Source organism: Dendropsophus ebraccatus, chromosome 12 (genome assembly GCF_027789765.1).
Source record: "Dendropsophus ebraccatus isolate aDenEbr1 chromosome 12, aDenEbr1.pat, whole genome shotgun sequence".
Classification (NCBI taxonomy): domain Eukaryota; kingdom Metazoa; phylum Chordata; class Amphibia; order Anura; family Hylidae; genus Dendropsophus; species Dendropsophus ebraccatus.
Genome location: NC_091465.1, coordinates 37,330,124 through 37,346,684, shown reverse-complemented (window position 1 = coordinate 37,346,684; position 16,561 = coordinate 37,330,124). Strand labels below are relative to the sequence as shown.

At 45.9% G+C, this 16,561-nt stretch overlaps 1 protein-coding gene across 1 annotated transcript in view; it reads left to right on the top strand.

The window, feature by feature from the left end:
* The first annotated feature begins 5,551 nt into the window (after positions 1–5,551).
* The window catches only part of LOC138768691 (uncharacterized), a 34,135-nt gene continuing 23,125 nt past the window's right edge, over positions 5,552–16,561 (top strand). Inside the window, exon 1 of the mRNA XM_069946644.1 lies at positions 5,552–5,805. Coding sequence (XP_069802745.1) covers positions 5,552–5,805 — 254 coding nt within the window. The remainder of the gene's footprint in view (positions 5,806–16,561) is intronic.

Below are 16,561 nucleotides of genomic sequence, written 5' to 3'. Positions count from 1 at the left end.
AGGTGAAAAACTAAAACCATTATAAGCGTCACAATAGGGCCACTTTATTAATAATTAATTGCAAAAAAAAAAAGAATTTAATAAAATAAAATATATAAAATTAGAGAATCTGTGTAAACCTGCATACGGTTTTGTTTGGACTGACCTATAGAATAATGCTATCAAGTCGCTTTTACTATATATTGCATTACGTAGACACAGGAACACCCCCCCCCCCCCCAAAAAAAAAAAAAAGTTACCATACTGCATTTTTTTTTTTTACGATTTCACCAATTTATATCTTCATAAATAATATTTTGGGGTTCCATCATACATATTATGGTAGAAAGAAAGGCGCCATTACAAAGTGCAACTACTCCTGTAAAAAAACAATCCACCACATGGGCCTGTAGATAGAAAACTGAAAGTGCTAGAGCTCTTAAAAGGGAAGGACGAAAAAACAAAAACACAAAAATGAAAGTTTGCGCGGTCCACTGGGTCATTTTGGGCTTGGTCCTCAAAGGGTTAAGGCCAAAGTCACTCCATTCCTGAAGAGGTATAGATATTGATGATGTGTTTTTCTCTAGGTGTTAAGAACCACATCAGCTCATGATAACAATGTCATATGATACCTTCTGACACGGATTCTCCAAAGTGAAAGTAAATATTTCTATCAATTTAATCATCCCACATGGATCAGGTGGACAATATCCTGCAAATACGGATCCACAGCCCTTAGTCTCAAAACATCTTGTAGACCCAGTCGCTGATAGCTGCGAGATCCGTGCTAGAAAGTAAGTCTTTTTTCTAAGGTGGGTAAGTGAGGTTCAAACATTTTAGTATAGCAATTTTATTCTATAGTCATTTATGAAATTGTCACTATCACTCCTGTAATTCTGGAAAAAAGTTGGAACTATGTTGCTATGTTTCATTCATGGGCGTTTCTAGAGGCGGGTGGGCCGGGCGACCGCACGGGGTGCGGACAGATTGGGGGCGCTGGTGGCACCCCTGGACGGCAGGCCGGCTGCCCGCCTCATCGCTCGCCCCGGCCGCCCGCCTCATAACTCGCCCCGGCCGACCGATAAGCTGATCTCTCAGCTACCCCTCCTGGACCGCGCTCCTCCGAGCGCTCAGCACCTGTCAGGTCGCGGCCCCCTCACACATCCACTCCCTCTAGCAGGCCCAGTGACTTCATATCACTGAGCCTGCTGGATAGAGAAGATGTGTGCGGGGGCGGCGGCCTGCTCCTCGCAGGCTGAAGAGGAGACAGGGACCCGCTGAATGTTGCTGTATTAAGGTGAGTATAATGTTTGTTTGTTTTTTTGGGTTTTTTTTGGGGGGGGGAAGCACAGGGGGGATTATTAATATGGTGACAGAATAGGTGGGATTATTACTATGGGGGGGCACTTTGGAATATAATAACTTGGGGGGTAAGCAGGATATTACTAAGGGGGGGAACAGAGGGATATTACTAAGGGGGGGCAGCACTGGGGGATATTACTAAGGGGGGGAAGCACTGGGGGATATTACGAAGTGGCAGAGCCAAGGGGGATATTACTAAGGGTCAGAGCACAGGGGTATTGTCAGGAACCAGACAGCAGGACAATACAAGACAGTGAGCCCTAAGCTCAGCCCCGCCCACTGTCCTCTACCTGCTTACCACAATCCGCCCTAAGATGGCGGCAAGCAACTGGGCGGCAGTCCCTGCACTGGCTTGGTGGGACACAAAGACAAGACAGACAGACGAAACACAATGAAGAATAGTCGACAGTCCGGGTCACAACCATCGGGCAGCACAGTACGAAATCACAATCCAATAGCAGAGTCAAAAAACAAGCAATATGGTCAGGGGCAGGCGGCTAGCAAGGATGGTCAGAACACAAGGCTAGAAGGGTCAGAGAAAAGACAGATAATAGCAGAAACACAAGCAGGCAGAGACAAGCTCAATATCCGGCAGTGAGAGGCAGGCTGGCAGACACTATATAGGAGACCAGAGGTCCAGTGCAGAAGCTGATTGGACCAGACCCCTAATCTCCTCAGAACACCTGGGGCAAGGGCAACCTGACTGGCAGGGAGAACAGTCTATCAGACTAGCTAACCAGCATCAGTGTTAACTCCGGAGTAGCCAGGAGTATCTCATGCAAAGCGAGTGTGGCTGAACAAAAACAGAGGAAATAGGCCAGTGTTCAGACAAGGTTCAGGACACTGCACAAACATACAAAAACACTGAATATCAGCGCCATCTCAGCCGCGCAGCACGAGCTGAGGGGCGCAAAGAGTTTGACACAGGCACATTCATGACAGGTATATTACTAAGGGGCAGAGCACAGGGGGATATTACTAAGGGGCAGAGCACAGGAGTATATTACTAAGGGGCAGAGCCGAGGGGGATATTACTAAGGGGCAGAGCCCAGGGGGATATTACTAAGGGGCAGAGCCCAGGGGGATATTACTAAGGGGCAGAGCCCAGGGGGATATTACTAAGGGGCAGAGCCCAGGGGGAAATTACTAAGGGGCAGAGCCGAGGGGGATATTACTAAGGGGCAGAGCCAAGGGGGATATTACTAAGGGGCAGAGCCGAGGGGGATATAACTAAGGGGCAGAGCCGAGGGGGATATAACTAAGGGGCAGAGCCGAGGGGTATATTACTAAGGGGCAGAGCCCAGGGGTATATTACTAAGGGGCAGAGCCCAGGGGGATATTACTAAGGGGCAGAGCCCAGGGGGATATTACTAAGGGGCAGAGCCCAGGGGGGGATATTACTAAGGGGCAGAGCCCAGGGGGGGATATTACTAAGGGGCAGAGCACAGGGGGATATTACTAAGGGGCAGAGCACAGGGGGGGATATTACTAAGGGGCAGAGCACAGGGGGGTATATTACTAAAGGGCAGAGCACAGGGAGGATATTACTAAGGGGCAGAGCACAGGGGGGATATTACTAAAGGGCAGAGCACAGGGGGCTATTACTAAGGGGCAGAGCACAGGGGGTATATTACTAAGGGGCAGAGAACAGGGGGGTATATTACTAAGGGGCAGAGAACAGGGGGGTATATTACTAAGGGGCAGAGAACAGGGGGGTATATTACTAAGGGGCAGAGAACAGGGGGGTATATTACTAAGGGGCAGAGCACAGGGGGATATTACTAAGGGACAGAGAACAGGGGGGATTATTACTATGCCGGATGCAGCACAGGGGGATATTACTATATAGGGGCACAGGTGGGATTATTACCATATGGGGGTAGAGCAGGGGATCCTGCATACAGGGGGCAACCCACATAGCTACTGACTTTACTGCACAAGACACAAAAAAAGTGGAAGTTGTAAAAGTGCGGAGCCTAATATGTTTGCCTGGCAGGTTCAAAAGAGATGAATTGTAGCTGGAAGAAATCGTCATTGAGGTCTGAGCCAGATGGAGAGGAAAAGGGAAAGTGACTACGTAAAAGTACAGCTGTTGTTGCCATCGCCCCCCCCCCCCGACATCACTTGAGAGGGGGGGGGGGGCGATGGCAACAACAGCTGTACTTTTACGTAGTGTGAACATAGCCTAAGGCCGGGTTCACACTATGTAAAAAACAAAGCCGTATGTCATAAAAACGTCTGTAGTTGCGCAAACAACGGGGCGATCCCTTCTGCTTACCCGGCCGGGCCTCAGCGTCTGTATAACGCTGATCCCAGCTCGGTAACAGATTACTTTTGGCTTCAGTAGCCCTAAGCAATCTATCGCTGATCTAATGGATCAGTGTATTATATGTACACTGCAGTGATCTCTACGAGGCAGTAATAATAAAATCCCTCAGGGAGACTAAAGGTTAAAGTTAAGAAAATTTAAAAATTTAAAAATCCCCTCCCCTAATAAAAATCTGAATCACCCCCCTTTTCTTATTTTATAAATAAAAATAAATAAATAAACATACGTATTTGGTATTGCCATGTGCATAATTGCCTGAACTATTAAATTATCACACTCCTGATCTTGCATGGTAAACAGCGTAAGCGCAAAAACTCGCCAAAGATTTTTGGTCACATCCAGAAAAATTGTAATAAAAAGTGATAAAAAAGTCCCATATACGCATTCAAGGTGCCGATAGAAAGTATAGATCATGGCGCAAAAAATGACACCACACACAGCCCTGCAGACCAAAATAATAAGGTCTGTGGGTGAAATAATGCACGCGCTATGGTTTTGTAAACACAAGGAGGAGAAAATGAGAGAGCAAACATAAAAATTCGCTCCATCCTTAAGGGTATAAACCCACACACCGTATATGCAGCGTATTTACTGCTGTGATATGCAGCAAACTCGCAGCAAACTCGCAGCAGATTAGATCTAAATAACTGAACACAGCATGAAATCTGTACCAACAAATCTGCTGCGTATTTGTTGCGTATCTGCTGCATATACGGTGTGTGGGTTTATACCCTAAAGGGTTAAAGAGGTTGTCCATGATAAACTGATAATAGCAGATCCTGCCGGGGGCATGTGAGTGATGTATACTTACTAGAGATGAGTGAACCGGGTTCGCGTTCGAGTCCATCCAAACCCGAACGTTCAGCATTTGATTAGTGGTGGCTGCTGAACTTGGATAAAGCTCTAAGGTTGTCTGCAAAATATGGATACAGCCAATGACTATATCCATGTTTTCCACATAGCCTTAGGGCTTTATCCAACTTCAGCAGCCACCGCTAATCAAATGACGAACTTTGGGGTTCGGATCGACTCTAGCATGCTCGAGGTTCGCTCATCTCTAATACTTACCTGTCCTTCTCCCCTGCCACTGGGATCTTGGGCCACCTGTTCTCCACTGCTCTAAATGTTTTGGAAACATCCAGTGTGTACACTTTTTGTGTCTTTTTTAGATCTATTATTATTTTTCCTTCAGGTAATTCTTGTTTCCTGCTTGTGGAATTGAAAATGTTTCCTGTAAACCCAGGATGCTATCCCTTCCCTCCTGTGCCTTATAGATATGGGCAAAACATGTTTCCTGTAAACCCAGGAAACTATCCCTGCCCACCTAATGTACTATTGGGATTGGCACAAGCATGTAACTATTGGGTTGCAGAATGGCTACCAACATTTACAGAAATCTGCCTGCAAAGCTTTCAGTGCCCTACAGAACATGAGATCTATACTATGTTTCATGGTACCACCTATGCAGCAGCTGAGGAGATCATCAGGCATGGATTTAAACAATCTCCAGATGGCATGTTATGCTGCGTTTACACGTAACGATTATCGTGCGAATTTGCGCGATAACGGTCGAATTGGAAAGATAATCGTACGTGTAAACGCAGCGAACGATCGAACGACGCTCGATAAATCAGACATCGTGATCTTTCATCAGGTCAGCAAATCGTCGTTCATCGTACGCAAAAAATTTGCAAATCGTTCCGTGTGAACAGTCGTTCGCCGATTTAACCAATGTGTGAGATAGGCTTAAACGATCGCAAAACGATCGCAGTGCGAATTTTCGTACGATATATCGTACCGTCTAAACGCTGATCGTAAATCCGACATCGCTAATCGTACGATCGGGCCAATAATCGTTACGTGTAAACGCAGCATTAGGCTATGAAGTATCCAGGAGACTATGGTCCCAGAAAGGTTGTGTTACAGCTGAGGGTAAATATTGGAAGAGTTATAAAAATTACTCATCAAAACCATCCATTACAGAAGACGTGGCATGTTCATGGCTATGATACAGCCTGGGTTCCACCAAACACCATGAACCTTAGTGGCCAAGAGCAAGATTGCGTCTACGATTCAAAAAGAATTAAAGTGGTAGACATTGTACATGGAAATCCTGATGATGTTCGAGAACTGAAGCTTTTACTCCACCCCCAATAACATTTGTCATATATTATGTTATCAAAATGTGAAATGTGTATAAAATAAATATGACTTCTATCCACCTACTTTTATACAGTAATCCCTGTCTATGATTTCAGCTGAACCAGTTATTACATTTTCTCACATTCTGTAAATCCCTTTCCTGATGATAAAGTGAATTAGCTCTTCTCAGTTCTTGAAATTGGATATTTTACCTCGTTGGTTGTTAATGTAAGAAATACATTTGAATTTTCAGATTAAGGCTATGTTCACACTACGTGAACATTCGGCCGTTCCGTGACCCCGGCCCGATCCCTAAACGGCCGGTCTCAGCCCGGATCATCCCAACCGGTACTTAAGTGAACTTTCCGTCTACGGAGCTCTGCTGCTGGGGCATCAGCGCGTGCCCGCATCAGAGCTTGCCATAGCACACAGTGAACTGACAGGTCCTTCTGCGTCCGGAATTCACTGACATGTCAGTTTTTTCCGGCGCCGCATGGGATCCCAGCCGGAGCGCATAAGATGGGTGTACGCTCCGGCCAGGATCCCATTAAAGATAGGCTATGTTTCCACCCTGCAGTTTTACGTTTTGTGAACATAGCCTTAGGCTGGGTTCCCACACAGTATATTTCAGGTCCTCATGGCAACCAAAACCAGGAGTGGAATAAAAACACAGAAAGGCTCTGTTAACACACTGTTGAAATTGAGTGGATGGCCGCCATATAACGGTAAATAACTGCCATTATTTTAATACAACAGCCGTTGTTTTAAGATAACAGCAAATATTTGCTATTAAATGACGGCCATCCACTCAATTACAACATTATGTGAACAGAGCCTTTCTGTGCTTTCAATTCACTCCTGGTATTAGTTGCTATGAGGACCTGACATGAGGACCAAATACTGCCTGAAATATACCGTGTGTAAGGCTACCGTGCGTAAGGCTACCATGCGTAAGGCTACCGTGCGTAAGGCTATGTCCACACTATGTAAAACTACGGCCGTTGTTGCCGATGGCAACAATGGAACAATGCCTATTGATCAATGGGATCCCGGCTGGAGCGTACACACATCGTATACGCTCCGGCCGGGATCCCGTGCAGGGCCGCACAAAACTGACATGTCAGTTTTCTGCGGCCGGAATTCAGTGAATTCCAGCCGCAGAAAGACCTGTCAGTTCACACAGTGAAGCGAGCGGCATCAGAGCTCTGCAGCCGGACAGATCATCCGGCCGGCACTTAACTACCGGCCGCCATGATCCGGGCACAGACTGGCCGTTCCGTGACCCGGCTGGGGTCACAGAACGGCCGGTCTGATACGTTGTAGGAGCATAGCCTAAATGTGATTAACATTACATTATTCACGTTATACACAACAGTACTGCCAAACAATGATAGTTTTACCATGCCCAACATTCATGTCTATGTGACTATGATATAATATTCATTATATACATTCATGGAAATTGCCTGTACATATTATTTGTAGACATCACACTCTGATGTCAGAACCTGATTATACAGAGACGAGCGGCGCTACACAGACAATCATTATGTTTTAATAATGCAGCTTAGATCTTAGATTTGTATCACCAGCTAGGAGACCATGTAGATTAGCCAGCTAAACTTGAAATGGCTGATACCAGCATACATTTGGAGTGCATACTTACATGTATCAGTGTGAGTAAAGTACACAAACAACTATTCTGTTCCATAGACAATGCAACCATGTGCTATTTTTGCAATATACAGTATGCATTCCAAAGTATGAAGAAAACAGAGCTACTGTGCCGTGGCCCAGGGTGCTGGTTCTGATGTTGGGCCTGCTGGTGGGTTCTGGTGTTTTGGAGGCCACTTGTCATGGTGGCCAGGAGTGGTAACACCAAGTTCAGGACACAAAGAAATTGGACCTTGGTTAGGACTAAGGTAAGGTGCGAGGTGTAGGTGCATGTGCGGCGGTAGAGATGACAGAGTTCCACTTTAAGCAACTTTCAAGCTTCAAAGGTCAAAAATAGTCACAAACAGTGCTCAGGTACTTGGTGCAAAAAGTGACAAACAGTGCTCAGGTACAGCCAAAAAAGCAATATTACTGATCCAACAGTGAAGTAGGTAAGTTAATAAAAAAAACAGTAACAGTTGTCAGGGAGCGGATAGGAGGCCCCTTACCTAATGTTCTATGTACTTTGTCGGGATGTGGTGAAGTGTTTCTCTAGTGTTGAAGAATATCCTTGTACTCACGTACGGATGAGACTTGTTATCTCACCTAACCGCCTTCTTCCCCACAGTGTCGGATTTCCGTCCTAATCGGGTAGTACGAGCCCCAGGTCTCTGCTCTGGGTGGAGCTGGCTTGTAGAATCTTTCCTACAAAGCTGAGCGTCTTTTCTGTAGAGAGCGGCTTGCTGGCACTGTGCTCTACTGCAGGTCCCGTCTTGAATAGTCTGTCCCTTTTCTCTAAATTGGTTGACTGTCCTGTTTTAGAAAGTATAATCCACAGTGTAGGCAAGGGTTAAGACTCCCTTGGTTCTGGATTCCCTAGGGGTCTAATCTAGCAACCCACAGTGGTTGCAATAGCATGTGTTTCTTGACAGGTACTATATATATTAATATTCATAGGAGAATCACATTATGATGCAGAAATCATATGAAGGTAGCCTGCCCTAAGGCAGCAACAGCATACACATAGGGCTGGGTAAATAGGAGAGAGGTCTGTGAGCATCTAGTAGGGATCTGGTAGGTGATGATGTCATCCTGTAGTTCACTGGAAGTCAGCTGACCCAGGACAGACCACTTCCCCCTAAGATTTTTATTTATAAAATGGGAAAAGGGGGGTGATTTAAATATTTATTAGGGAAGGGTTTTTTTAATTAATGAAAAAACTTTATTTTTTTTTTTACACTGTAATTAGAAGTCCCCTGGGGGACATCAATATACACAGCATTGATCTCCAATTGAGATTAATGCTGTGTATATAACATAGTACTGATCCATTAGATCGGTGCTCTGTTGGTCTGGTCTGCTGCAGACCAGATCAGCAGAATACCATGCCAGGATCACCCAGAACGCTGATCAGATCAGACGCTGAGGCCTGGCTGGGTAAATTAAACGCCCACTAGACCACCACGGAGGGGGATAAAGAGCAATTTGGATGCAGCTGTCAGCCATGACAGCTGCATCTAAACAGCTCATTAGCGGACGTGGCAATCGGACCATGCTGGCTAATAGCCACCGGGATAGCACCCAGGATTGCGGCGATTCAGAGCGGGGTTGCCGTGCGGCCCCGCTATGAACTCTCCTACCCGACCAAGGACGAACAGTTACGTCCTTGGTCGTTAAGGGATTAAACAAGTTGTTGGTTTACCTACAGCCATACATGTTATTATGACTGTTATCTTAATTACCGAGGTTAGACGACAGATGACAGCCAACATTACCATGATTACCAAAGGATTACATGCTTGCAAAAATATCCTAACGCGTTACTAAATTCTCCAGTTCACCCCCAGATGGCGCATGTACTACAGTCTAGTTACAGTAAGGTTTCCTTACCCTTCTCAGGACATTCAACCCATACACTGCTTCCCTATTGCCTCCCCGCAGAACAACTGATGTAAAGACTGAATAGGCCTGAATCAGTTGTACTGCCGGTTGCAATCAGCAGGATTGTAAAAATGTACTGATACACTGTAGGGGAAGAGATGCAGATTCCAGCGATGATCTTATTATCCTCCATGCATATTCATATATGCATAAGACGTCTCAGTCCTTAGCCAGGATCTCGTGCTGTAACACTAGGAAGATTCATAACTACTTAGGCATGTAAATAAGTATGGGTCAATGAATGAGCTGAAAGGTGGGCTGGGTAGGGCACAAAACAGCTAATTTACATATTTTCTTTGGCTAAAAAAATCCAAAAACAGCACCACGGAGGATGATAAGAAGATCGGTGGATCTGCATCTCTTCACCTACAGGTATATGTATGCTTAATAAATGCTTAAACTACACCAAAAAGTGTTATCCAATATACAATAATAATACAACAGAATAGTCAATAAAGCCACCACTTATAATTATCTAGAACCACTGGAGATAACATCAGGAATACCTTTGTGGTACTTGGCCACTCCTGTGGTGCTCGACCACTTTCCTGATAACAGGTGACGCCAGTTCTATGGTGGGCCTTGTTTGTTTCAGTCTGACTGCCTCAGGTGTAGGTGTGCACAGGTGAGATGTTGATACCTGTTTTGGCTGGTTAGCTGTCCCCAATGGTCGGTAACCTTCGGGATTTTTTGAGGGTCCCTTGGGAACTCGTCACTGTAACCTAGAGTGGTAGTAGACCCACCCAGGATGTCAGTACCGCCACCCACAGAAAGGAAAAAAATAACTTAAGGAAGACAGTGGTGTTTGTGGGTGCTGGTACAGATAGACAAGACAGAGGCCCATGCATTTAGTGAAAAGATAGAACACTTTACTGAACAAGGCTTGAGGTGAACAGTACACTTAAAACAGTTAGTGTAAATCTTGACACTGGAATGTAGTTGCTGATAGTAAGGTAGAACCAGTGCTTTGTAAAAGTAGATGCTTAGTAGTACCGTGTTTCCCTGCAAATAAGACACCCTCTGAAAATAAGGCACCCCACCTACTCTACCCCCTAATCTAAACAAGGCACCCCCACAAAAGTAAGGCACCCCCCTACTTTACACTAGGGCACCCCCCGAAAGTAAGGCACCCCCGATACCCCTTCTGCCCCGCCACCCAGGACTCACCTAATCCCCTCGTGGCCTGTTCCATGGCCCCCACTCCCTCCGCACGTCCCAACGCCACGTCACGCCAACACACGCCTGACCCAACGCCGACACTCTCCTGACTAACCACTGACGGTGAGTATTCTGGGGAGGTCCGGGGAGAAGCCTTATTTCTCTCCCCCTGCTCCACCCCCCCCCCCCCCGGCCGGATAGAAATAAGACATCCACGAAAATAAGACATAGTGCCTGCTTTGGGGGAAAAAAATCTAGGGCACTGTCTTATTTTTGGGGAAACACGGTAGTAAGTGCTTGGCAAGGAGAAGGAGGAGGAGAGGTGTGCTCTGCCAGAATAGAAAAAGTAGAAAAGAAGAGATAAGAAAAACTCATACTCATGTATAGACTCTAGTCTGACTGCCGTCTACCCTGCAGTTCCAAGCTACTCATCCTGATAGGGTAGCACGAGCCCCAGTCTGCAGTTATCTGAGCTTAGCAGGTTCCCAAGACTTCCTAGTTGTCCTGCGCTGTGCAGTAGGATACGCAGATCTTTACTCTGGTAGCTTTGTCCTACTCGGATCAGTTCCTCTTGTTTCAGGAGACTGCCCTGCACGTTTTAAAAGGTATCCTGGCATGGGCTAGGGTTATCCTTGGTGGCTTCTCTCACCTAAGTGGAGCTTAGCACTGCATAGTGAACTTAGTTGCTTGCATAAAAGAAAGTCTTGTGTCTGTAATCAATGTCAGGGGTCCCTGTCAGGGGTCCTGGCTAAGCCAGGCCCCAGCTTAACTTCTGCAGGAACTAGGTCTCTTTGGGTCCTCTCACTCTAAAAAAAACTGGCTCACTTCCTTCACCAAATCTAACTTCTCCCTCAGGGGTAAATCTAAACTCTCCTGTGAGTTGTGGGGCCGAGTGTGTGCGAGAGAAAAGAAACACAGGAAAGGAAGAAAGAGCACCTGTGACTGGTCAGCACATAGCAGGTGATACAGAACAGTTATCCCTTAGACTCTTCAGCTGTGCATAAAAGACATAAAACAGTGGTGACACCTAGCGGGGAAAACAAGGTACTACATCTACCACTTTGTTAACCTGAACTTACTAAGGTGCTTAGGACTGCACCAGTGGTGGGACACCACACCTTCATTTGCATACAGCCTGTTTGCACCAATGGTTTCCTAGTAATTCCTAGTTGAGCAATTGAAGATGTGCCCACCTCTCAGTACCCTGGACCATCTGGGGTACCAAATATATGGTATTGTTAGGCTTAGATATTGGATTTGTACCACCAGCTAGCAGACCATGTAGACTAGGCAGTTAAACTTGAAATGGCTGATATCAGCATACATTAGCCCTCATTTGGAGTGCATACTTACATGTATCAATGGGAGTAAAAGACAGCACAAACAACTATTCTGTTCAATAGGCAATGCAACCATGAGGTTTTTTTTGCACCCCAAAGTAAGAAGAAAAGAAGAGCAACCAGTAGAGATCTGGTAGGCGATGATGTCATTGTGTAGTTGACTGGAAATCAGCTGACCCAGGACAGACCACTTCCCTCTGACACATAAAAACGAAAATGTGTGTAAAGCAGCTAAAAAAAAAAAAACTTGGAAATTTTAGGTTAATATTGAAGCATATTATTATCCTCACAATGCACAGCAAGAACATAGCATCATATTGGAGAGTGTTGAGTTAGGATAAGGCTAAATTGAAAATACAATGAAGAAACATTGCTAAGAAGACACCCAGAATTGTACCAAAAATCAACCTTAAAGGGGAGATCTTGTGTCACTGTCGTTATAACTTTTAAAACCTAAATCAGCAGTAGATGTGATATGAAGCAAGTTTGCAATTTACATTCATAATTTTTTAGTTATCATAGAAAACACAGCACTTCCTGTTTTCTGACTCTGACATGTTTTTTTTTTTTTTTTTTTTTCAAAGCAACTAAACACAGAAAGTTCCGTGTTTTCCAGGCCATCTGAGCGCTCACAGAGAAGGCAGTCATTTGGTTGATGGACACATTAAGCTGTAACTCTCTGTAATGGCCGGGACTTTCTGGGTTTAGTCTCTTTTTTTCAACCAGCACAAGACTAAAAAGCTGCCTTCAGGAGACTGGACCGGAATTTCTGGTAAGTATAGCTTTGCTCTACAGCAAGATAACAAAAAATAAAAATAAAAATAATGAATGTATATTACAAACTTGCTTTATACCATAGTGACACTTTAAAACCTGTTGCAGAAAATTTGGTCTGAAAAAAGGAGTGGTCTTCTCTTAGAGATGGTCTTTGGGAGAGGCTTCACTATATGATGCATGGTGAGATTTTGTAGGAGCTGGATAATTCACTTTGGGATGAAAGAAAACATGTAATCCTAATGTTCAAATACTTTATTAAATGGCAGATTCTGTTTATAAATTATTAAACATAGTGGATTACACACACAATGCAAAAAAAAAAAACACCTACTAAATTTTCTTTGATTTCCCATTCTCTTGATATTGCTGTTGCCTCCTCTGGCTTGTTTATTGCTGATTCCCAAGAGTTACGGCCACTTTTGTGATATGGCAGTGATGGCCATGCTTGTCCACTGACCCCTCTTTTTCGTAAGAAAATTGCCTGACTCTTGGGAGCGCCTATTGTAGAAGATGTACAATATCCCCCAGCTCTGGCTGCCTCTCTCTAGCACAATAGAATTCAATGGGACTGCTCCAGGGCAGTGAGTTCTTGCTATCTATATATTCAGATATCTTTTCTGCTCTGATAGCTTCAGGGTGTGTTCCTGCCCAGGAGCCGTCCCACTGCATGTCCTCAGGAGTGTACCGGTACAGGAAAGCAGCTGAGTGACATCACCAGAGCACCAATTGTCTTATGTGTCTATTATTCAACAATGTTCTGTCCTAAATTCAACTGCAGGAAAGGAGCATGGCACCGCAACACAGTGAATGGGTCAGATGGTATACCAATTTATGGGTACATGATCATAACCCATTATCACAAGATCTTAAAGGGGTACTCCAGTGATTTTCTTTCTTTCAAATCAACTGTTTTCACAAAGTTATACTGATTTGTAAATTGTTTCTATTAAAAAAGTCTTCCAGCTGCTGTATGTCCTGCAGGAAGTGGTGTATTCTTTCCACTCTGACACAGTGCTCTCTGCTGACATCTCTGTCCATATCAGGAACTGTCCGGAGCAGTTGCAAGTCCCCATAGAAAACCCCTCCTGCTCTGGACAGTTCCTGACATGGACAGGGGTGGCAGCAGAGACCACTGTGTTAGACTGAAAAAAGTTCACCAGTCTCTGCAGGACATACAGCAGATGATAAGTATGGGAAGACTTGAGATTTATAAATAAAAATAAATTACTAATCTATATCACTTTCTGAAACCAGTGGATTTTACAGAAAACGATTTTTGCTGGAGTACCCCTTTAATAGACTAACTTTATCAGCAGATCCTGACAATTCTCCAACATCAATGTTTACTGGCAATTAATTGTTTTAATGAATGAATGTGTTCAGGAGGAGCCGACACAACGTCCTTCACTCTGATCCTGCGAGGGTCATAGATACAGTCTTCTTCCAGGTTACTAGCCACCATGCCGCATCCTGCAGGCACCCAAGCACTGTCATATCCATGGTCATGCCAGGTTAGCCGCAGTGGGTGACATTGATGATCGATTTTCTTTACTTTGCCCACCTTTACAGACAACTTCAAAACTACTTTCTGATGTGTCTCACACAGTGGATATCTGGAAGCCTTCTGTACATCTTTACTGACATAGACGCCTCTCCCCAACATTCCACTGTCAGAAACTCGAAATCCTCCTTTGATGATACTATAAGCTGCGCTTACAGTTGTCCCATGATACATGGTGTAAAACTTTTTTCCAGAGTATTTGTTTGCCATTTTTTTCCCCAAAAGGAATTCAAATGTGGATATGAGAACCTGCAACATAGAAAGATCCTTCTAAGATGCAGCAAGATGGGAGAATAGTCATATTCACACATTAATCATCAGATTACAAAGAAGACCACGTGAAGATAAAGTCATAGCCTCATCATTCAATGCCCGCAGCAGGTAACAACTGATCAGGCCCTCAGAAGTAGATGCCCAACCCAGGGCAGCTTTAACCAGAGGGCACATGGTGCACGTGCACCAGGCCCACTGGTTAAAGGGGCCCCCCCGAGCAGGCCAGCCGTTGCTATGTGCGACCAGTGCGGTCGCACAGGGCTGCGGCCACCAGCCTGTCAGGGGGGAGCACCATGGATGGGTAATCTACTTACCCATCCATGGCGCCCCCTGCGGGGCCGCCCCATCCGCTGCTGCCCCCGCCCGCTGCTACTGCTGCGGCGCTTCAGCAGCAGCGATACTGACAGAGAGAGAGCCATTGGCTCCCTCCCTGTCAGTCACTCTTGTGGCCACACTTCCTGTGGTCACAAGAGGCCGCACTCTCCCTCTAGCGCCCGACGTCACTGGAGCGTCGGCGCGAGGGTAAGGGGGGTGCAGCCTCTTGTGACCGCAGGAAGTGCGGCCTCAAGAGGGAAGAGAAAAGGAACGCGTGGACCTAGGTGAGTAAAAGTGTTTGTTTTTTTAAATGTTATATGGCAGGGGGAGCGCATATGCTATTGGGGAGCACAGGGGGCTATATACTATGGGGGAGCACAAGCGAGCTATATACTATGGGGGAGCACAGGGGAGCTATATACTATGGGGGAGCACAGGGGAGCTATATACTATGGGGGAGCACAGGGGAGCTATATACTATGGGGGAGCACAGGGGAGCTATATACTATGGGGGAGCACAGGGGGCTATATACTATAAGGGAACACAGGGGAGCTATATACTATTGGGGAGCACAGGGGAGCTATATACTATGGGGGAGCACAGGGGGCTATATACTATGGGGGAGCACAGGGGAGCTATATACTATGGGGGAGCACAGGAAAGCTATATATACTATGGGGGAGCACAGGGGGCTATATACTATGGGGGAGCACAGGGGGCTATATACTATGGGGGAGCACAGGGGAGCTATATACTATGGGGGAGCACAGGGGAGCTATATACTATGGGGGAGCACAGGGGAGCTATATACTATGGGGGAGCACAGGGGAGCTATATACTATGGGGGAGCACAGGAAAGCTCCCCCAGCTATATACTACTGGGGAGCACAGGGGGCTATATACTATTGGGGAGCACAGGGGAGCTATATACTATTGGGGAGCACAGGGGAGCTATATACTATTGGGGAGCACAGGGGTCTATATACTATGGGGGAGCACAGGGGGCTATATACTATGGGGGAGCACAGGGGAGCTATATAGGGGAGCACAGGGGAGCACAGGGGAGCTATATACTATGGGGGAGCACAGGGGGCTATATACTATTGGGGAGCACAGGGGACTAAATACTATGGGGGAGCACAGGGGGCTATATATTATGGGGGAGCACAGGGGAGCTATATGCTATGGGGGAGCACAGGGGGCTATATACTATGGGGGAGAACAGGGGAGCTATATACTACTGGGGAGCACAGGGGGCTATATACTATTGGGGAGCACAGGGGAGCTATATACTATTGGGGAGCACAGGGGTCTATATACTATTGGGGAGCACAGGGGGCTATATACTATTGGGGAGCACAGGGGTCTATATACTATGGGGGAGAGCACAGGGGGTCTATATACTATGGGGGAGAGCACAGGGGGGCTATATATTGGGGAGAGCACAGGGGGGCTATATACTATTGGGGGACAGCACAGGGGGGCAATATACTATTGGGGGGAGAGCACAGGGGGGCTATATACTATTGTGGGAGAGCATAGGGGGGCTATATACTATTGGAGAGCACAGAGGGGGCTATATACTATTGGGGGAGAGCACAGGGGGCTATATACTATTGTGGGAGAGCACAGGGGGGCTATTACTATAACTACTGTATGTGTTGGAGCCTAAAATATTTGTCTGGCAGATTCTGGAGAGAAGATTCACAGCCAAGAGAAGACTTCAAAGT